The 21,359-nt window shown below is 49.3% G+C and overlaps 2 protein-coding genes across 2 annotated transcripts in view; one reads left to right on the plus strand and one right to left on the minus strand.

Annotated features, from left to right (window-relative positions):
* KIAA1143 (KIAA1143 ortholog) overlaps positions 1–21,359 on the minus strand; it is a 940,736-nt gene that overhangs the window by 859,783 nt on the left and 59,594 nt on the right. The gene's annotated exons all lie outside the window — the stretch shown is intronic.
* The window catches only part of LIMD1 (LIM domain containing 1), an 88,244-nt gene continuing 67,138 nt past the window's right edge, over positions 254–21,359 (plus strand). Inside the window, exon 1 of the mRNA XM_050780511.1 lies at positions 254–2,214. Within this exon, the coding sequence (XP_050636468.1) occupies positions 807–2,214 (1,408 nt within the window). The 5' untranslated portion in view covers positions 254–806. The remainder of the gene's footprint in view (positions 2,215–21,359) is intronic.

The following is a 21,359-nucleotide window of genomic DNA, read 5'->3' on the forward strand; positions in this document are numbered from 1 at the left end:
CCCTGGGCGCCCGCCCGCGCGCCGTCCCCGCCCCTCGGCCGCCCCCTCCGCCCCCGCGCGGGCTCGGGACGTGCAGAGCCGGAGAGCTAGCAGCAGGGACTGCTCCTGGCGCACTCACTTCCGCGTCCCGCCGCCCTCCGGCCCGCGCGCCTCGATCCGCCGCCGCCATCGGACAATGGGCCGCCAGCCCCAGCTGCCGTGAACTTCCTGCCGCTGCTCGGCCGCCCGTGCGTCCCGGACGGCGCTCCCGCCAGGCGCCGGCCGGGATCGCAGCTCCGGGGAAGCAGCGGAGGACCCAGCGCCCGGGACGTACCTGCGCCTCAGCCTCCACGCCTTTGCTCCGGCCCGACTCGCGGCCTCGGCGCCCTCCTGGCCGATTCAGCTTCACCCGGCCCACTCGGCTGCTGCCTTGCTGTGGGTTTCCGCATTTGGTTGCCTAAGGAGGATGTGATTTTACTTTTTTGTTTTCTTTTTCCTTTTATAATTTGGAGAGGAGAAAAGAACTCCGCTGAGCAGGCCCGGGACAGCGAAGTGCCACCAGCTACCCCAACAAGGACGTCTCCAGGGGAAAGGGAATTAGAAGCCAACTTGGTCCAGCTGGCGTTGAGGTCTCAACTTCGGCTGAACTCTTAAGTCCTGGGGTCATGCCCTTCATGCTAGGCAGGTGGAAGTCTTTACCTGTACTGGGTCGGACTTGAGCCCTGACCCTTCGCCAGCATCTCCCCGCCGCCCTCCACACACACACACACACACACACACACACACACACACGGCACCTGGGCTAGGCCGGGACACCTGTCTGCAGCATGGATAAGTATGACGACCTGGGCCTGGAGGCCAGTAAATTCATCGAGGACCTGAACATGTATGAGGCCTCCAAGGATGGGCTCTTCCGAGTGGACAAGGGTGCAGGCAACAACCCCGAGTTTGAGGAAACTCGCAGGGTGTTCGCCACCAAGATGGCCAAAATCCACCTCCAGCAGCAGCAGCAGCTCCTGCAGGAGGAGACCTTGCCCAGGGGAAGCAGAGGCCCTGTCAATGGAGGGGGCCGCCTGGGCCCACAGACCCGTCGGGAAGTTGGTGTGGGCAGCAAGCTGACTGTGGATGGTGCTGCCAAGCCTCCTCTTGCTGCCTCGACAGGGTCGCCTGGGGCAGTCACCACCTTCGCTGCTGGGCAGCACCCGTACCCACCGCAGGAGCAGAGATCCAGGCCATACCTGCATGGCACAAGGCATGGCAGCCAGGACTGTGGTTCCAGGGAGAGCCCGGCGACTTCTGAGATGTCTGCTTTGCACCAGCCGGGCCCCTGCGAGGATCCTTCCTGCCTCACTCACGGAGACTATTACGACAACCTCTCCTTGGCAAGCCCAAAGTGGGGTGACAAACCAGGAGTGTCCCCCAGCATCGGCCTGAGTGTAGGGAGTGGGTGGCCTAGCTCCCTGGGGAGTGACCCACCACTGCCGAAACCCTGTGGGGACCATCCCCTAAACCAGCGACAGCTCTCCCTGAGCTCCAGCAGATCTTCTGAGGGTAGCCTCGGTGGTCAGGATAGTGGCATTGGTGGCCGCAGCAGCGAGAAGCCAACAGGCCTTTGGTCCACTGCCTCCTCCCAGCGGGTGAGCCCTGGCCTGCCTTCCCCAAACTTGGAGAATGGAGCACCAGCTCTGGGGCCTGCTCAGCCCAGGACCCCTTCTGTGTCAGCACCCCTGGCCCTGAGCTGCCCCAGGCAAGGAGGTCTTCCAAGATCAAACTCGGGGCTAGGGGGTGAGGTTTCAGGTGTGATGTCCAAACCCAATGTGGCCCCCCAACCTTGGTTCCAGGATGGGCCCAAATCTTACCTTTCCAGTTCTGCCCCGTCATCCTCGCCAGCTGGCCTGGACAGTTCACAGCCGGGTGCGGTCCCTGGGCTGGGGCCGAAGCCTGGCTGCACAGACCTCGGCACTGGTCCCAAACTCAGCCCCACCAGTCTTGTCCATCCAGTGATGTCCACCCTGCCTGAGTTATCTTGTAAAGAGGGTACCCTGGGCTGGTCTTCTGATGGTAGCCTGGGACCTGTGCTCCTGGAGAGCCCAAGTTCCCCTAGGGTGAGGCTGCCCTGCCAGCCCCTGGTCCCAGGTCCTGAACTGAGACCCTCTGCTGCTGAGTTGAAATTAGAAGCCCTCACCCAACGTCTGGAGCGAGAGATGGATGCTCACCCGAAGGCCGATTACTTTGGTGAGTGAGAGGCTGGTGGAGTTGCCTGTGGTGGGGTGATAGGGTTCTTGAGGTTGGGGAACATGCTTCCTACCAGGGATGCTGTAGGCTGTAGCTACCTCTCCTTGAGTGGCCTGTTTTTTTATTTTTCTGTTTTTTGTTTTGGGCTTCCTCTTTCAGCTGCTTTTTCTGATTCAGAAACTTGAAAGCATGGTGGGGCAGAAAGCGGACCTTGCAGCTGGGGTTACCCATGTGTGAAGGGTGTAGCAGGGTAGGATTGCTCGTGACTGCTCTCAGAAAAGAGAAATGCTGTGACTTTGGATTTCAAGGGTTTTGGGTGTGACTTTAGAGCCTCTTGCAGTGACAGGCTCATGCAGGACTTGAATGAGACCAGCTTTCTCAGGGGGAAGGTACCCCTGAGCATTCAGTCTGTAGTTGGTTGGGCAGATATGGTTGTTCTGGCTGTTTGAGGGACCAGTGATTTGAGGCAGGTGCTCTTGACTGCCGTGTGTGTGTGTGTCTGTGTGTAGGTGGGTACTTGTGTGCAGTTGAGGCAGGTCAAACACTACCATGAAAGACTTGTAGAGCAGTGGGTTTTTTTGTGTTTTTGGTTTTTTTTTTGAGATGGAGTCTCGTTCTGTAGCCCAGGCTAGAGTGCAGTGGCGCAATCTTGGCTCACTGCAATCTCCGCCTCCTGGGTTCAAGCAATTCTCCTGCCTCAGCCTCTTGAGTAGCTGGGACTGCAGGCACGTGTCACCATACCTGGCTAATTTTTTGTATTTATTTATTTATTTTAGTAGAGACGGGGTTTCACTGCGCTGGACAGGATGTTCTCAATCTCCTGACCTCGTGATCCGCCCGCCTCGGCCTCCCAAAGTGCTAGGATTACAGGCGTAAGCCACCGTGCCTGGCCAGAGCAGTGGTTAAGTGTAGTCCCTGGATCAGGAGCATCCCTTTGCCTGGAAACTGATTAGAAATGGAAATTCTTGGGCCCCACCCCAGACCTATTGAATCAGAAACTGTGGGATGGGACCCAGCAAGCTGTGACCCTGCTGTGTGGCGAGATTTGAGCCCTGCTGCACCATGAGCCTCCTAACCCACCCCACACCCAGGTAACAGCCAACAGCCAGGTAGCACCACAGCCATGGCTCAAACTAGGATGGAAAATGTGTCTTCCTGGTTTTACTCAAACTTGCAAGTTTTGTTTTATTCTCTGTTTTAAAACCACAAACTCTTGGAGACTGCTAGCTTCAACTTTTTTTCTTTGCACAGGGTTTAGTGGTAGCTGCATCTTTCTGTTGAGTAATGATTAGTTGTCTCATAGGAGAGCTAACTAGAAAGACAGCCTATTCGTAGAGAATCGGAGGGGTTTTTCATTTTTTAACTTTGGATAATTGAGCTCACGTGTTCCCCATAGCCTGCATTCTGCTGGGGTAGCAGCTCTGCCGAATGGAGGGCAGGGACAGGGAAGGCTCTGGGAGAGGAAGACAGCTGGCTTACTGCTGTCAGCCTACCCTTGTTCTCCGTGAACGAACAAGTGTCCCAAGGTCCTCTGAGGGACCAGGGTCTGAGGCACTGGGCTGCTGGATGTGTGCAACTTATGGTAGCGTTTTGTTTTGCTTCTCATGAGAACCTCGTGGGAGCCAGTTCTCACCCCATACTCAGCAGGCTGAGGTCAGGGTAACTGTTTACGGCTTACTTTTTTTTAACTTTATTTTTATTTCTTTACTTATTTTGAGACAAGGTCTTGCCTTGTTGCCCAGGCTGGAGTGCAGTGCAGCCTAGACCTCCTGCACTCAAGGCATCTTCCTACCTCAACCTCCTGAGTAGCTAGGACTACTTAGGAGGAAGCGGGGGAGGAAGGGGGCGTGGAGGTGGGGGCATCCTCTCTAGGTTGCCCAGGCTGTTCTCCTGGGCTCAAGTGATCCTCTTGCCTCAGCCTCCCAAAGTGCTGGGATTACAGGTGTGAGCCACTGTGCCCGGCCTACTGGTTTATTTTTTAAAGCACATGGCACCATCTCACCGTGAACTCTTTTCTCCTCAGCGCATTCCCATGTTTGGGAGTAATAGTTAGCTGGAAATACTGTGGGTCTTTTAATTTAAACTTTTATTTAGTTGTAAATTTCAAGCTCATTGGACAACACAAACAGCAGTTTTATTTATCTTGGGATGCAAGTTTATGCCGTGCATCAGAGCATCGGTATTAGCTAATGCTACTCATCCATTCAGCACATATTAAAATTTATTGAGCACCTATCTTGAGGCCATGCTCTGTTCCACGTCTTGGGGATACATAGTGAACAGGACAGACAGGAACTTCTGCCTGCCTGGAGCAGACAATGTAGTAGAAGGAGGCAGGGAGTGAATGAAGTAAATAAGCAAGTCCTAGGGAGAGAATCAAGGCAGAGAAAGGGAATGGAGCCCTGGGGCTGGGGGTGGCAGAGAGATTTCCAGTTTTAAATTGGGTGATCAGGGAATGTCCCACCAAGAAGATGCATTTGAGCAAAGGCAGGCAGGAGACTGGACCATGTGTTTTCCCAGGGAAATGGTGTTCTTGGCAGGGCAGACAGCAAGCACAGAGGCCCTGCAGGCCTGGTCTGTGCTGGACACTGTACTGAACACTTGGTGCTGACTATTGAATTGACTGGTCACAGCATCCTCGGAAGCTGGTTCTGCCATTATGCCCATTTTACTGATGAGGAAATGGAAGCTCAGGGAGATTAAATTACTGGCGGTGTCACAGGTCATATTGGGTGCTGCTGGGGCTAGAGCTTGACAGTTTAGTTCAGCCTCAGGGCTCACGCGTCTAACCAGCATTGCCAAACTGTCTCCCAAGCAGAGATCTGGAGGCCTATTTTATTTATTTATTTTTATTTTTATTTTTAATTGAGATGAAATTCACATAAGGTAAATTAACCATTTTGAAGTGAACAATTCAGTGTTGTTTAATAATAATAATATATTCACAGTGTTGTACAATGAACACCTCTGTCTAGTTCCAAAATGTTTTCATCAACCCAAAAGGAAACCCCATACCCCTAACCCAATTGCTCCCTGTTTCCCCCCATCTCCCCCAGCTCCTGGCAACAACCGATGTGCGTTCTGTCTCTGTGGCATTACCTATTCTGGAATTTCATTTAAAAATGGAATCATGTATTTTATTCATTTTTTGTATAAACTTTTTCCCAGCCTGTCTGGTCGAGTGTCCTGGGTGTAATGAGCATGTGTGTTTCTGCCAGCCCCAGTGGTGGCATGCTGTTCCACTGCACAGCGTCTCCGCAGTGGCTCTGCATCAGCATGTGTTGAGTTCGCTATACGTGGCTGCTGTGCGATGTGCCCGGGTCACCTAAGGTCACTTAAGCAGCCCTCACTGATGGGCCTTTGGAATGTACCCATCTACAAGGGACAGGCGTAGCTGCAAGATCAGCTCCCAGGAGTGGGACTGTGGGGCTGCGTGGTTTGTGTCCTTTAGGTGTGGCTTGGTTGCTCCCTGCAGCGCTCATGCCAGGGCCGAGCTGCCAACTGTGTAGGAGAGGGTTTGCCCCATGCCTGCTTTGGTGGCAGAGCTTCCATCTGCTCTTCTGCGACCTCCCTTGGGGCAGAGGAGGAATTCTTTCGGTCTGAGCAATGGCAGTCTTTGCTTGGCCCTGTGTGGGGACCTTGAACAGACCGCGTGCTCCTCCAGACTGCTCCTCCCTTGTCAGTAGCCTGAGGAGGCTGGACAGCTGAGGGGCTCACCCCCACAGATACTTTTCCCTCCCCTGCATCTGGTATTACTGGAAAGATTTTGTCTACCCAACATGCTACATTTGTTAAATAATGGTTAGATTCCACTTCCAAATAGAGGAATGATTAATGGTGCAGAGTGCTTGGCAGTGAGAGTCAGAGTGACAGAAGTCCCCATGACAGGCGATGCCTCTCAGGCCAAAAGCAAAGCAAAGTAGATGTTTGGGTTAGCCTGGTCCCCTTCCTAGGTCAAAGGTGCCCCTTTGGGTGTTTGACTTTGTGGGAAGAGCTTGTGAATCCCTGTTGCCACCTCTGTAAACCCTTAGAGTCTCAAGATGCCCAGTTTCCAGTTACTGATTAACTTGGCACGGAAACTCTCCTGGCACTTTCCGTGGCTGATCTTTGTGGGTTTAATAAAATAAGATCCTACAGAGGTGTGTCTCTTTCCCTGTTCTGCTGGGCCTACTTCCTCCTCTAGCCACGCCGCCGTGGCCTCTTTGTGTCTCTCTGTCCATGGCGTTGGGTTTTTGGTCTTCTAGGCGTTGCTCCTGGCCTATACCATCTAGTGCAGTGTGGCTTCTGTTTTAGTACCGCTGCTGACACTGCAGAGGTGGGGTGCAGAGGGCACCATGCCTTTGTTAGTTGTGCCCCACCGTCTCCTCCATGTGATCCACCTATCTTCCTCACACTGGTCCTCTTCTCCCTTTTTAAGGAAAAAGGACACAAGCTGGATGTGGTGGCTCACACCTGTAATCCCAGCGACTCAAGAGACTGAGGCAGGAGAATTGTTTGAGCCCAGGAGTTTAAGACCAGCCTGTGCAACATAGACCCCATCTCTACAAAAAACAGAAAAATTAGCCAGGCATGGTGGTGCACACCTGTAGTCCCAGCTACTTGGGAGGTTGAGGTGGGAAGATTGCTTGAGCCCAGGAGGGTGAGGCTGCAGTGAGCCATGATCATGCCACTGCACTCCAACCTGGGTGACAGAACAAGACCCTGTCTCAAAACAAAAAAACAAAAAAAACCCCACAAATAAACCACCTGTTGTAGGCTGGGTTTCCTGGGAAACTGACTGAGACAGAGTTTACCACACAAGGGCTTATTAAAAGGTGCTTTTGGGGTCCCCACCTGTGTAAAGTGGGGAAGGAATCAGGAATGGCTAGAAGAGAGCTGAGCTGCTGGGGCCTGACCCCACAGGGAGCCTGGGAGCTGGAAAAGTCCTTTAGGGTCATCCTAGTTGGCCTGACATGGCCCAGCCTTCACACTCCCTCGTGGATCAGCTGTTGGCTGTGGGCTGCCCAGGAAGATGGTGACTCTGGGCAAGGCAGCTCTGTGCAGCTGGGGCAGTCTCCCCAGGGGCTGACAGGAGGACCACCTGCCTGCTGCACCCCAGCAGCTGCACCCTCCCCTGTCCTCTCCATCGAAGGGCCTTTGCGCATCACCACAGCCCCCGCTTCTCAGGGTAGGTAGGAGCGGGTGACTTGGGCATTATGGTTCTAATAATAGCTACCATGTGTCAAGTGCCAGTGGTGTGCCGGGCACTGGGGTTCAGTGCTTTTGGACATTATTGGCGTTTAACCTGCACACTTAGTTTTGATGTAGGCACCATTCTTTGTTTACAGTTGAGAAACTGAGGCCAGAGAGGTTAAGTGACTTGCTCAAGACCACGTGGGTACCAGTAGTGGTGCTCCCACACCAGTTGGGATTTTCCTTCTGCCTGACCACTTGCATGGTGGGACCAGGTGGTCTCTCACATGTGAGTGGATGCCTTCTATTGCCCCTCCAGATTCACTCTACACCCAAGTGCTATAGGGAGCATTTGTGGGCTCCTTGCCTTTTCCATGCCTCCTTCTCCCACATTTCAGGCTGTGGACCTTTTTTTTTTTTTTTTTTTTTTTTTTTTTTTTTTTTTTTTTTGAGACAGTCTCACTCTGTCGCCTAGGATGGAGTGCAGTGGCGCGATCTTGGCTCACTGCAAGCTCTGCCTCCTGGGTTCACGCCATTCTCCTGCCTCAGCCTCCCAGGTAGCTGGGATTACAGACGCCCGCCACCACGCCTGGCTAAGTTTTTATATATATGTTTTTTGTAGAGTTGGGGTTTCACCGTGTTAGCCAGGATGGTCTTGATCTCCTGACCTTGTGATCCGCCCACCTTGGCCTCCCAAAGTACTGGGATTACAGGCGTGAACCACTGCACCCAGCCTGGACTGTGGACTTTTGTGTCCCCTGGACCTGAAGCCCCTGTGCTCACCCTCCCTGCTGTGGGTGGGCCTGGGTGATCCGTCACTGCTAAAGCTAACCAGGAGAGAGCCACATTCTGCTCACTTGGGGAGAAGGCTCTGACAGACTTCGTTATGACCAAAGGGGTGGGAAAGGCAAGAATAAGCAGGTTCCAGGGTCTCCTGTACCCAGAAAGTGAACGGACAGGCCTGCTCCTCACCAGCAGGGAGAGAGGAAAGGTTGGCGTTGTGTTTAGTCTTTCTGTCCTTGGTGGATGTCCTTTCAGCAGTATCCTAACCCAGAAAACTGCAGTGGCAGACCCACCTTAGCCTGGGAGCCTGAAAACAGGTATGACTCCTCCTGAGAATGGCCCTGCCCTGACCAGGGCCAGGGAGCCTGTCTCTCCTGATTTTACTTTCCTGGCAATGAACAGGGTTAAATGAGCAGTCCAAGCAAGGAACATGTGGATGTCCTATCTACATACCTACATGTCCTATTTGCATGACTACAGATGTCCTATCTGCATGTCTACGTGTCCTGTCTATATGACTACAGATGCCCTTCCATCTGACAGTCTCTTGCACACTGAGCTGCTCCTCATCTTCATGACTTTTTTTTTTTTTTTTTTGAGATGGAGTCTTGCGGTGTAGCCCAGGCTAGAGTGCAGTGGCGCAATCTCAGCTCACTACAAGCTCCGCCTCTCGGGTTTGCGCCATTCTTCTGCCTCAGCCCCCCGAGTAGCTGGGACTACAGGCACCTGCCACCACGCCCGGCTAATTTTTTGTATTTTTAATAGAGACGGGTTTTCACCGTGTTAGCAAGGATGGTCTTGATCTCCTGACCTCGTGATTCACCCACCTTGGCCTCCCAAAGTGCTGGGATTACAGGCGTGAGCCACTGTGCCCGGCCTTTTTTTTTTTTTTTCAATTGGGATGGAGTCTTGCTCTGTCACCCAGGCTGGAGTGCAGTGGTGCGATCTTGGCTCACTGCAGCCACTGCCGCCCCGGGTTCATGCAATTCTACTGCCTCAGCCTCCTGAATAGCTGGGATTACAGGCGCACACCACCATGCTTGGCTAATTTTTGTATTTTCAGTAGAGACGGGGTTTTGCCATGTTGGCCAGGCTGGTCTTGAGCTCTTGACCTCGGGTGATCCGCCTGCCTCTGCCTCCCAAAGTGCTGGGATTACAGGTGTGAGCCACCGCACCTGGCCCTTCATGACTTTTTAATTACTGTTTATCAGACTTTATTAGCAATAGATGCTTGAAATATGGTGCTTAATTCTAGCCTAGATTAAAAAATTGAGCATTTTTTACATAAAAGGAAACAACATGGGCTAGTCTGGTAATAAAGCAGCCCCTCCAGAATTCCAGGACAGAGGTCTGCCTGTGTTTCCCAGAAGCACTGGCTAACCAGCCGCCTCCCATATCAGGCATTTCATTAAACCCAAACCAAGTGCTGAAGGGGAAGAAAGTGACAGAAGGTCAATAGCCATGTGGCTGTGTCTGAGTGACTGGCATGACTAGATGTGATGACCTGGGGACTGCCACCAGAATGCCTTTTGGAGATGTGCCATAATTTGAACCAGTTGAATCCAGGTTTCCAGTGACATGGAAGTAAATTTCTGATTCTGCTGGTAACATTTCGCAGTGACATTGAAGACTCCAATCTGTCTGGCCCTGCAGATGCACACCCTGGGATATGGGGATGCCCAGTGCTTTAGACATTGGGCAGCCTGTGTGCATTCTTTTAAAAAACTGAGGCAGAGTCTCACCATGTTGCCTAGGCTGGTTTTGAACTCCCAGCCTCAAGTGATCTCCCACCTCAGCCTCCCAAAGTGCTGGGATTACAGGCATGAGCTCAGGGTGTGGTGTTGGGCAAGTCCCTCTAGCTCTTTTGAGTCAAGATGACCTCTCAGGGTCCTTCCCGGCCCAAAGTCCTGTGACAGTGGCATTGGGTATAATTAGATGCCTGGATTTCAGCTAACCAAGTAACAGGGACTGGGCAGCATTATTGTTGGCAGTGGCAGAGAGCCTGGAAAGGCAGAGGCCAAGCGGCCTGGCATCCCAGCCCCTTCCCAGACCTTCACAGAATTAAAAAACAATCTTTATTTTTAGTTATGGTTACATTTGCAATTGTAAGTGGTAATCATTTTTACCTTAGGTATTCTGGAAAATACATACAATTAAAGAAGAAACATGAATCACTCATGTCCCTGCCATCCTTAGAATAATCAGCATTAAGATTGTCTGCAGAAAGTATCCAGTACAAAGGTAGTGGCTGAGCCCGTTAGTGATACAGAATGTATCAGGCACTGCGATTCTTGGATCTCTGGCCAAATGTAGAATCATTTACTGAGCTAGAGGCCAATTTGCTTGGAAGAGTGCATCCGATTAAAGTGAGATTAGAAAGGACTAAAGGTGTCCTTTAGGAAACAACCACACGTGGCAAGCCACTGGTACCATGATGATCACCAACCCTGCAGGCCTTTTGAGGCTCTCATTCCAATTAAACTTGTCATCCTTAGGGCAGGGGGCAGCCGGGAGTTCTGGTTTGTGGCACTCACTGTCCTTGTTTGTGCTGGCATGACCCAGTCCTCTCCGTGGGATCCTGTGGTACCCTGGGCATTGCTGGATCATTTGTCATAGGTTAGTGGCCTCAGGCCCAGCAGTGTCTGGGCCAGTCTCCCTTCTTTGTCCCAGTGCCCCACATGCTGTGGGCTCTGTGGATGCCTGTTGAAGGAGTGGAGGGACTTCCATTAGGCTGTGAAGGTGGAATAAGGGATTTTTAGCTGGGGTTATGGCTCTGAGACAGTTTTACTAAAATTTGTCTAGCAGTTTCTCTCTGCCAGACACTTTTCTAAGCACTTCTTATGCTTTTCTCACCTGTATTAAGTTGTTCAATCCTCCCAACAACCCTACTTTATTATCCCCATTTCACAGACGGGGAAACTGAGCTACACAGAGGTTTAGTGGCCTGCCTAGTACTTTTATGAAGTAGCTTTGCTGAGTCTGGCTGCTGAGTTGGAGATTTTGACCACTGTGCTGTGCTGCCTCTTAGCTCTTATAAGTTTCTCCTTTCTAACAAAGAAGAAACTTCAGGGGCTGCTGTGGCTATGGGTAGTTCAAGGCTGAGGTCTTTTTGTACTCTGGTGGAGCCAGGGCCATTCCAGGAGCAACAAAGAAGGCAGAGTGTGGAGGCGTGCCTGCCGACTGGAGGAGTTGGGTGCCACTCTTGCAACGAGAGGCTGTCTCCAGCTTCCTCTTCTGGCTAGGAGCCTGTGCCTGCACAAGTGCCTCCCTGCAGGGCAGTGGACAGAGCCCCAGAGGCTCAGAGGCACATGGGCTGCCTTTCGTTCCTCTGAAGGGGTGTGGGTTAGGGCAAGTGGACCATGCCCTCAGGGGTGCTTGTGTGACATCCCCAAGTGCTGCAGGCATAGGTAGGGGTGTGCCAACCCATACTTCCCTTGGGCGTGAGCAAGATGCCTTGTCTGGGGGTCAGGAGCAACCCCAGGCTGTGTGCAGAGGTGCTAGAACCAAATTTTATTTTATTTTGTTTTGTTTTTGAGGCTGAGTCTCGCTCTGTTGCCCAGGCTGGAGTGCAGTGGCAATATCTCAGCTCACTGCAACCTCTGCTTCCCAGGTTCAAGCAATTCTCATGCTTCAGCTTCCCAAGTACCTGGGATTACAGGCACACTCCACTTTGGCCAGCTAATTTCTGTATTTTTAGTGGAGACGGGGTTTTTCCATGTTGACCAGGCTGGTCTCGAACTCCTGACCTCAAGGGATCCATCCACCTCGGCCTCCCAAAGTGCTGGGATTACAGGTGTGAGCCACCATGCCTGGCCCATAACCAAATTTTGGTTGACACTGTCCTTAGAGTCCATCTGGCAATCTGAACAGAAACCTTGTCCTAAAACGAAACAGGTCACCAAAATTTCCAAGGCGTGGCAACAGCAGGGTAGCACTTGCCAGCGAATATTTATATCCACTCCAGTTTTTGTTTTCCACTTTTCCCCTTACAGGGAAACCAACTGGACACAAGGTCTCAGGGTCACCCTGGAAGGCAGGAGACTTTCTGCTTGAATGTTTCAGAGGGAGTTCTTAGGATCCACAGCCAGGTTATTTTTAAGTTTTGAGAGCCATGAGTTTCAACTTGGCCAAGTTCCTTCCTCATCTTTCTTGTTGTGTGACTGTCGCTGTGTCCCTGGGGAGTGAGGATGGGTTACTCCCGGTTACTGAAAGCTGGTGGGGAGCATCTCAGGAGTCTTTACCTCCCTCCCCACAAACATGTTTTGTAGTATACAAAAAGTTCTGGAAGCCTGCCATGATGCTGTCTGTCATTCCAGGGAGGGAATTTGTATTTAGCATGAGTCCGCCCTGCAGCTAGTTCTGGAAGGATAGTGACTGAGGTACTTAGAGGACCCAGTGGAAAGGCACCCCTCTTAGCAGGCAGGCCCCGAGTCAGGGGGTGAGCACATATTGCAGCAGGCCCAGGCTGGCCAGTATGTGACGGTCATTTCAGGTGGTAAAGCAGGAGCAGATTTGCTTTTTGTTGCCTGAAACCCCTTCTGACAATAACAGCAGCTTCCCTGTTCTCCTGCCTCTCCCCGTCAGCTGGGTTGGTGGATTTCCTTTCAGCAGGGTAGAACCAAGTTGTGGCTGCGTTTGCTCGCGTGATGGTCAGGGCTGGCCCTGAGGTTTTGCATCTGCCAAAATGTCGCCTGTTCCCTCCCTTCCCCCTACCTCAGTTTGCATTCTTTCCTGATGATGCAGTGAGGTAGTAAATTTAGACAGAAATGGAATTGGGGGCAGCTCAGCTGCTGGCCATGGCTAGGTTCCAGGGCATTTGCTGACAGTTATCTTTACATTAAATGTGGGCAGCAAGGATTGCATTGCAGGCCTGATTGTGCTGCTTTCTGGCTGTAAGCTTGACTTTTCTGCTTCACTTTTCTGCGCTCAGTTTCTTCATCTTATGGAAACTAGAGGTCCTGTGCTGCTTATAATTCTGTTTCCTTTCCCTTGCGTTCAGCCTCAGAGCCAGTTTAGATTCAGGCCTCTTGGTTGGGAGAAGACTCTTGGCTTTGCAGGTGACGGTGGTTTAGGGAGAACTTGCTTCGGACACCATGTGTGTATGGGCAGGGGCATCCCAGGCATGTACATTGTTTGAACTTGGAAGCTTTCCCTCATTTGCTTGCAGAGAAGCCCGTTGACGGAGTGTAGAAGGCTGAGATGGGGTGGGTGTGAAAAATGTGCACAATGACAAAGTTTGTTTAAAAGCAAGTGAGGCCCTGTCTCTAAGAAGTAAGCAGAATGAGGCTGGGTGCGTGGCTCACACCTGTAATCCCAACACTTTTGGAGGCTAAGGCGGGCGGATCACTTGAGGTCAAGAGTTTGAGACCAGCCTGGCCAACATGGTAAAACCCTGTACTAAAAATACAAAAATTAGCTGGGTGTGGTGGCACGCCTATGGTCCCAGCTACTCGAGGGGCTGAGGCAGGAGAATCGCTTGAACCTGGGAGGTGGAGGTCGCAGTGAGCCAAGATCGTGTCATTGCACTCTAGCCTGGGCAACAGAGTGAGACTCAGTCTCAAAAAAAAAAAAAAAAAAAGAAGTAAGGAGAATGAAGAAATAAAACCAAAACCAAACACTGAATTAGCGATAAGATTCAAAATAGAAAGCACAAGACCTGGTCTGTAGAAGTTTTGAGATATTTGCTGAATGAATGAATCGTGGTGTATATTTATAATATTACCCAATCAGAATAAAAAAGGGAAATATTTTGGTGGCGGTGCTGCTGTTTGCTCGGCAGTAGTGGCTGAGAAACAGTGGATGCTACAGACGTATTTTCTCCATAACTTGTTCCTGGTGGTGGCTGTGCCAGTTTTCACCAGACCTTGATTACCTGTTAGAGTTTTGAAGGGAGATCTTGTCTGGCGAGGACTTGGGTGACATGGCTTGTGGGAGGAGGGCCAAGCATGGAGTGGAAGTTGAATGTTAGAAGTGCCGGACCTCCAGTTTCAGTTAACTTGGAGAAGTCCTGTCTCTTGCAGTAAACTTGAGACTTGACTACATTTTGAGGTTAAGGGAATTTCAGTCGGTTAGCATATAACCTGGGGGAGCCTCTTGATGTTTTCTTCTCTCTCTTTTTTTTTTTTTTTTTTTGTTTTAATTCATAGGTGTGATCATAGTACACTACAGCCTCAAGCTCTTGGGCTCAAGCAGTCCTCTTGCCTCAGCCTCCCAGGTAGCTGGGGTACAGGCGTGTGCCACCGCGCCTGGCTCTGAATGGTTCCTTGGTTTCCTTGGTGGGTGGAGCTCCAGTTCCTGAAGCTGGAGTTGTGGGCATGAACCCCAAGTGGGTCACTGGCTTTCCTGTGGGGTTCCACAGCCCTCACTTGCCCCTGCCCCAGACCTATCTTTACATTACCACATCCAGAAAAAATAGTTCTAAGCCAGGATAACTCATTCATTCAACAGCTATTATTGAGTACCTACTATGTACAAGAGACTGAATTAGGACTAGTGGGGCTTCCTTTTGTCACGAACAGGTGTTGCTTAGTTCCTCCTGCTGTATCTGAGCTCCATGGGAGTGGGGTTTTTGTCTGTTTTGTTCACCGTTGTATCCCCAGGGCCCAAGCCACTGCCTGGCACACAGCAGGTACCCAATGGAAACTTATTGAATGAGGCCGGGTGCGGTGGCTCATGTCTGTAATCCCAGCACTTTGGGAGGTTGAGGTGGGCGGATCACAAGGTCAGGAGATTGAGACCAACCTAACCAACATGGCGAAACCCCATCTCTACTAAAACTACAAAAATTAGCCAGGCGTGGTGGTGCACGCCTGTAATCCCAGCTACTCGGGAGGCTGAGGCAGGAGAATCGCTTGAACCCGGGAGGCAGAGCTTGCAGTGAGCCAAGATTGTGCCACTGTACTCCAGCCTGGGTAACAGAGCAAGACTCTGTCTCAAGAAAGAAAGAAAAAAAAGACTTCTCAATGAATATGTGAACACTCTGGCCAGATGTGGGGATCAAATATTCCCTGACTTCCTCCTGAGTATCAGTGCCTTTAGCTGGGACACACAGCCTGGCATCAGTCCATATCCTACACTGACGTGCTAGGGAGGCAGGGGCACTGGGCTGCTGTCCACATCCCTCAACCTGATCAGAGTTACTCAGATAAGTGCTCTCTCATGGGTCGGAGATGCCTTTGGTAGGTGGTGACTAGAGGGCCAGAAAGGGTTGGGATACCATGGTTTGTCTGGGTAGAAACTTATAGAGTTCCAGGGGCCAGCTCGCCAAAGGTCTGCGCAGGTTTGCCAGGGAGCAGGGAGAGATGCTGGCAGGCATGCATGGTGCCTTTGATTTGAGGAGCTGTTGGTGGGAATGAAAAACCTCATAAGCACGTGGGCTTTGGATCTGCCACCCTCCAGCTCTGCCAACAGCTGTGAGACCTTGGGCAGGTTGTTCAACATCCCTGTGCCTCAGTTTCCCCATCAGTAAAATGTGCGTATGGTTGTGAGGACTGAATTAGCTAGTGTCTCTGATCTAAGTTGTCCAGCACAGGAGACTGGCCATGTGCAGCTGCGAAGCACTTCAACAGGTGGCTTTTCTGAATTGAGATGTGCTTTTGAAGTGCATCTGGATTTTGAAGACTTGGTATGGAAAAAAGAGTGGCTAATTAATATTTTTTATATTGATTCTATGTTGAAATGAGACTTATGCATATATTGACCTAAGTAAAACATTATTAAAATTAGTTTCACCTATTTTTACTTTCTAAATATGAGTACTTGAAAATGTAAAATTGCACGTGGCTTGCATATTTTTCTGCTGGGCAGGGCTGTGCCTTACAAAGCACTTAGAACGGGCTGTGACACATGGTGGTATGCTGTATACATTCTCTTGCTGTTGTCATTTTCTCGAAAGCATGGAAGCATCTTTACCTTGTCCCATCTGAAAGCCAAGCCCAATCAATTTGTTCAGAACCACAAATGCTTAAACAAAAAGATCATAATTTGTTCAAGAGAGGCTAATTTCGTGATTGCCAGCCACCAGGTGAGCCCACTGTGGCCAAATGCCTGATGCAAGGGATGGCAGGCTGCTCCCACGCAGCCTTAGAACTAGTCTGCTCCCACAGAAGCATGGGGGCTCTGGGGTCCGAAGCTGCTCTGTGCACAGGGCTTGATGGAGCAGGTGGTCATGGCAGCTGAGCCAATTTTCCAGCACCTTAAAAAATATACTCAGTTTAGCAAACACAGGCAGAAAGCCCAGAGAGATGGCCCATTCCCTTGAGGGAGGTAGAGAAGTGAACGATGGTGTTTCCTGTCCCGGGAGGTGGGAGGAAGGCTGTTTGGGATTTGGCTCATCAGGGGCCACAGGCTACTGGGATGCCTGTGTCCTGTCCCTCTGTCTAGGCTCTGGAGCCCTTTCCTGGGTATGAGCCTCCCAATAGGCCTGTGGCCAATGCAGGGGCAGGCTGGGAGGTGGCTTTCCAGGCAGCTTGCAAAGGCCTGTTTGTCTGAGGTTTGTCCTGACATCACTGAGGCTTTGCTTGCAGGTGGCAGGGGCTTACACAGAGGCCCTTTGTTGGCCGGCCATAGAGGTCAGTTAGAAGCCATGAATGGACTGGAGCTGGCAGCCCCTCCTCTGCCCACAGCACACAGCTGCCACCTCTCTGGGTTGCCCATGCCTGATGGTGGGTGTGTGAGGTGTGGGGAGAAGCATCTCTGCCCAAATTTATAGCCAGAGAGCAGAGGAAGTGAAGTTGGTGGGGGGCAGTGAGGAGGGCAGGGAGGAAGAAAGGAGGTGGTGTTGAGGAAGCTAGCATGGCTTCCGCCCAGCTCTGTCATGGTTTGCAGGCTCTCTCTCTCTCTCTCTTTCTCTCTCTCTCTAAAGACAAATTCTCACTCTGTGCCCAGGTTAGAGTGCAGTGGCACCTTCTTAGCTCACTGTAGCCTTGGACTTCTGGGCTCTAGCAATTCTCCCACCCCAGCTCCCCAAATAACTGGGACCACAGGTGTACACCACCATGACTGACTAATTTTTAAATGTTTATAGAGGCAGGGTCTTGCTGTGTTGCCCAGGCTGGTCTTGAACTCCTGGGCTCAAGTGATCCTCCCACCTTGGCCTCCCAAAGTGCTGGGATAACAAGTGTGAGCCACTGTGCCAGGCCGTTTGCAAGCTATTTGATGTCTGCCTTAGATACTTGGGGTCAGGCTCAATGCCTGCCAGTGCCTACTTTTTTCTCAGCCAGCCAAGAAAGTCACTTAGTATCATTCTGCTGTGCTCTATTACTTTAAGTAGTCACAAGCCCTCCCACACTCTTACTTCTTGATAGGAGGAATGTCTAGGAATTGTTTTCAAAATGCTGTATTTGCATACAGAGAAATGTGTAGTTCGGTGAGTTTTGACAGATGCATGCACCTGTGTGACCCACATTCCTATCAAGATATAGAATAGTTCCATCCCCAGAAAGTTCCCTCATGCTTCTTTCCAGTTAGTGCTCATCTCCAGGCAACTACAATTCTGATTTTTTAAAATCATTTGTTAGTTTTGCCCATTCTAAAATGTAATATAAATGGATTCATATAGTATTTATATACAGTTGATCCTCATTATCCACAGATTCTGTATTTGTGAATCAGCTTATTTGCTAAAATTTATTTGTAACCCCAAAATTAATACTCACAGCTCTTTTGTGATCATTCACAAGTATAACAGAGTGCTGAAAAGTTTGAGTCCCTTGACACCTGTCTTCCCAGCTGAAGTCGAACAAGGCAACGCTCCGCCTTCTTGTTTCAGCTCATACAGTAAACAGGTGTCCTTTTCATGGTCTATTTAGTGCCGTGGTTTTTGCATTTTTGTGGTTTTTGTTGATGATTTTGCTGTTTCAAATGACCCCCAGGCATAGAGCTGGAGTGCTTTCTAGTGTTCCTGAAAGCAAGAGGACTGTGATGTGCTTTACAACGAGAATATGTATTAGAGAAGCTTTGTTCAGGCATGAGCTACAGGGATGTTGGCTGAGAATTCGATGTTAATGAATCAACAATATATACTAAGGAAGGTGTCTCTAAATAGAAACACACATAAAAAACAAGGTCATATATTAATCAGTTGATGAAAATGTTGTGGTCAGAAGTTTTCAGAAACCTAACCCTGTATTTCTGCCAGAAGCAGTAGTTCAGTATTGACTGATTCAGTATTCTTGCCAATTTTATAGAACATAACTATTGCAAATAATGAGACTCAACTATAGTACTCCTTTGTCTGGCTTATTTCACTCAGATAATATCTGTGAAATTCAGCTGTGCTGTTTTGCATTATCAGTTGGGCTTTTTGCATTATCAGTTGTGCTTTTGTTTTACTGCTGAGTAAGATTACATTGTATGGATATACCACTAGTTTTGTTTTTCCATTTCCATATTGAGGTGTTGTTTTTTTTTTTTTTTTTTCCATTTTCAGCTATTATGAATAAGTCTCTTAGGATTGTTGGTGTGTAAGTCTTTGGGTTTTTTTGTTGTTTGTTTTTTTCTTTTGTAAATATGGGATCTCACTATGTTGTCCAGGCTGGTTTTGAACTCCTGACTTCAAGTGATTCTCCTGCCTTGGCCTCCTAAAGTGTTGGAATTATAGGCGTGAGCCACTGTACCTTATATGTATATGAGTGTTTGTAATAGACACAGGCTTTCATTTCTCTTGGATAAATACCTAGGAGTAGAATTGCTGGATCATGTAGTAGAGGTATGTATAACTTTTTTAGCAACTGTCAAAAACTTTTCCAAAGTGGCCGTGCCACTTAGCATTCCCACAGCAGTATGAAAGTTCCTCTGATTCTCAAGCTGTTTTTAGAATTTCTTGGGGGCTCTGTTTTACTTGTTGCTTTCTAAGCCACCTGTTCTCTGAGCTGGCAATGCTTGGCTGATACCCTCCCAATTTCCTCTGTTAAAATATTATCTTCACAAGATATTTTATTCCTTTCTTGATAGTGATGGGCTATGAGCCCATCACTATTTTACTTTGCTTCTTTGCTCTCTTAAGAGTTTGATTTAAAAAACATTTTTTTGGTTTTGTTTTTACCAGTTTTCTCTAGTATAGAAATCCTCTTAGGCCCGGCGAGGTGGCTCACGCCTGTAATCTCAGCACTTTGGGAGGTTGTGGCGGGTGGATCATGAGGTCAGGAGATCGAGACCATCCTGGCTAACATGGTGAAACCCTATCTCTACTAAAAATATAAAAAATTAGTCGGGCTTGGTGGCGGGCACCTGTAGTAAAAAAAATAAAAATAATAATAATAAAAAAAAGAAATCCTCTGTCCGGGTGCTGTGGCTCACCCACTTTGTAATCCCAGCACTTTGGGAGCTGAGGCAGGGGGATTGCTTGAGCTCAGAGATTCAAGACCAGCCTGGGCAACATGGTGAAACTTTGTCTCTACGAAAAATACAAAAATTATCTGGGCGTGGGGGTGCGTGCCTATAGTTCCAGGTACCGGGGAGGCTGATGTGGGAGGATCTTGTGAGCCCAGGAGGTCAAAACTGCAGTGAGCCATGATTCACACCACTGCATTCCAGCCTGGGCAACAGAATGAGGCCCTGTCTCAAAAAAAAGTAATATTAATAATAAAATAAAAAATAAATTCCTGTGTGGTGTTTTTTTGTTTTGTTTTGTTTTTTTGGTTTTTTTTTTTTTTTTTTTTTTTGCGCCATTTTTTAAACCTTAAACACAGCTAACTATAGAAAAGTCAGAAAGTATAGAAGAAATTGGAATGGTCACCCATCATCCTACTCTAGGGATAATCACTGTTAGGACAGACTGTTTTTCTTTTACACATAGATATTTAATGTTAAATAATTTGAGTGAACTAAAATTAACTTTGTTGTAGATTTGGAGACTTTAGTGAAAGTTGGGCCAATAGAGGATGTCAGGGAGTCAGAACTTCCCCTCTTCCCTCTTGGGGTCCTGGTGGGATCTGAAAACTAAATTGACAGAGATAAATAGAAGAGCATACAAATTTAATAAAAGTTCTATGTGACACGGGAGCCCTCATAAACAAATGAAGACCCAAAGCAGTGACAAAACATAATGTTTTTATATGAGGTTGAACAAAGAGAGGCATTTGTGGAAAAGTAACCAAATTATGTGGGGAGGCTAAAGGAAAGTAAGCCTTATTTTAACAAGGTCTGTTTTGTACAGAATTATCTCTGCTGTTACTCTCCACTGAAGAGTGTTTCTTTTCTCCTGGTACAGGGAGGGTACCTTTTATTTTATTTTATTTTATATTTTATTTGTATGGATTTAGTGGGGAGAAGTGAACTTTTGTTACATGGATCTATTGCCTACTGGTGAAATCTGGGCTTTTAGTGTAACCATCACCCGAACAGTGTAAATTGTACCCACTAAGTAATTTCTGGCTGGGCAGTAATCCCAGCACTTTGGGAGGCTGAGGGGAGTTGGGGTGTCTTGAGCCTGGGAAGTTGAGGCTGCTTGGGCAACATGGTGAAACCCCATCTCTACTAAAAATACGAAAAATTAGCCGGGCAAGGTGGTGTGCACCTGTGGTCCCAGCTACTTTGGAGGCTGAGATGGGAGGACTGCCTGAGCCTGGGAAGTCGAGGCTGCAGGGAGCCACAGTCATGCCAGTACTCCAACCTGGGTAGGTTGATACCTTGTCTCAAAAAAAAAAAAAAAAAAAAAAAAAAAGTAAGCCTCTGATGTCTGTTATTCCATACTCTATGTCCATAGGGAGGGGGAACCTTTTACATGGGAGTTTTCATCTCCTGAAGATGAAATGCCCTTCTTGCATCTGCTGTTTTTCAGGTGTCTTTAGCTTGATATAATCCTATGTCAAAGTGGCATATTTTGGGGCAGCATATTCTGCCAGCCTTCAGGGGCCTCTAGGGATTAAAATAGAGTTCAGAAGCCAGCATATAAAACATTTTCCCTTTCTGCTACTTGTTGGCAATACTGCTTCCCTTTGGTTTAAGAAATTTTCTGGGAGACTTGTGTCACCCTAGTTTCTGAGAACTGGGCCCCCTTCCTCCTGCCCCCAACAGGGATCTCTTGCCAGCATCTTCCTGACAAACCTCTGTTCCTTGCTCTCTCACTCTCTCGAGGGACAGCTGGACAAGTGTCAGTGAGTTGTGGTTGTTAGAAGGTTTTTCTTCTCTAGCCAGCAGTCTTCCCAAAGACATGACCTAGTTAGCAGGCAGATGGATCCTGTAAAAAC

The sequence above is a fragment of the Macaca thibetana genome, chromosome 2 (genome assembly GCF_024542745.1).
Source record: "Macaca thibetana thibetana isolate TM-01 chromosome 2, ASM2454274v1, whole genome shotgun sequence".
NCBI classification, from domain to species: Eukaryota; Metazoa; Chordata; class Mammalia; order Primates; family Cercopithecidae; genus Macaca; species Macaca thibetana.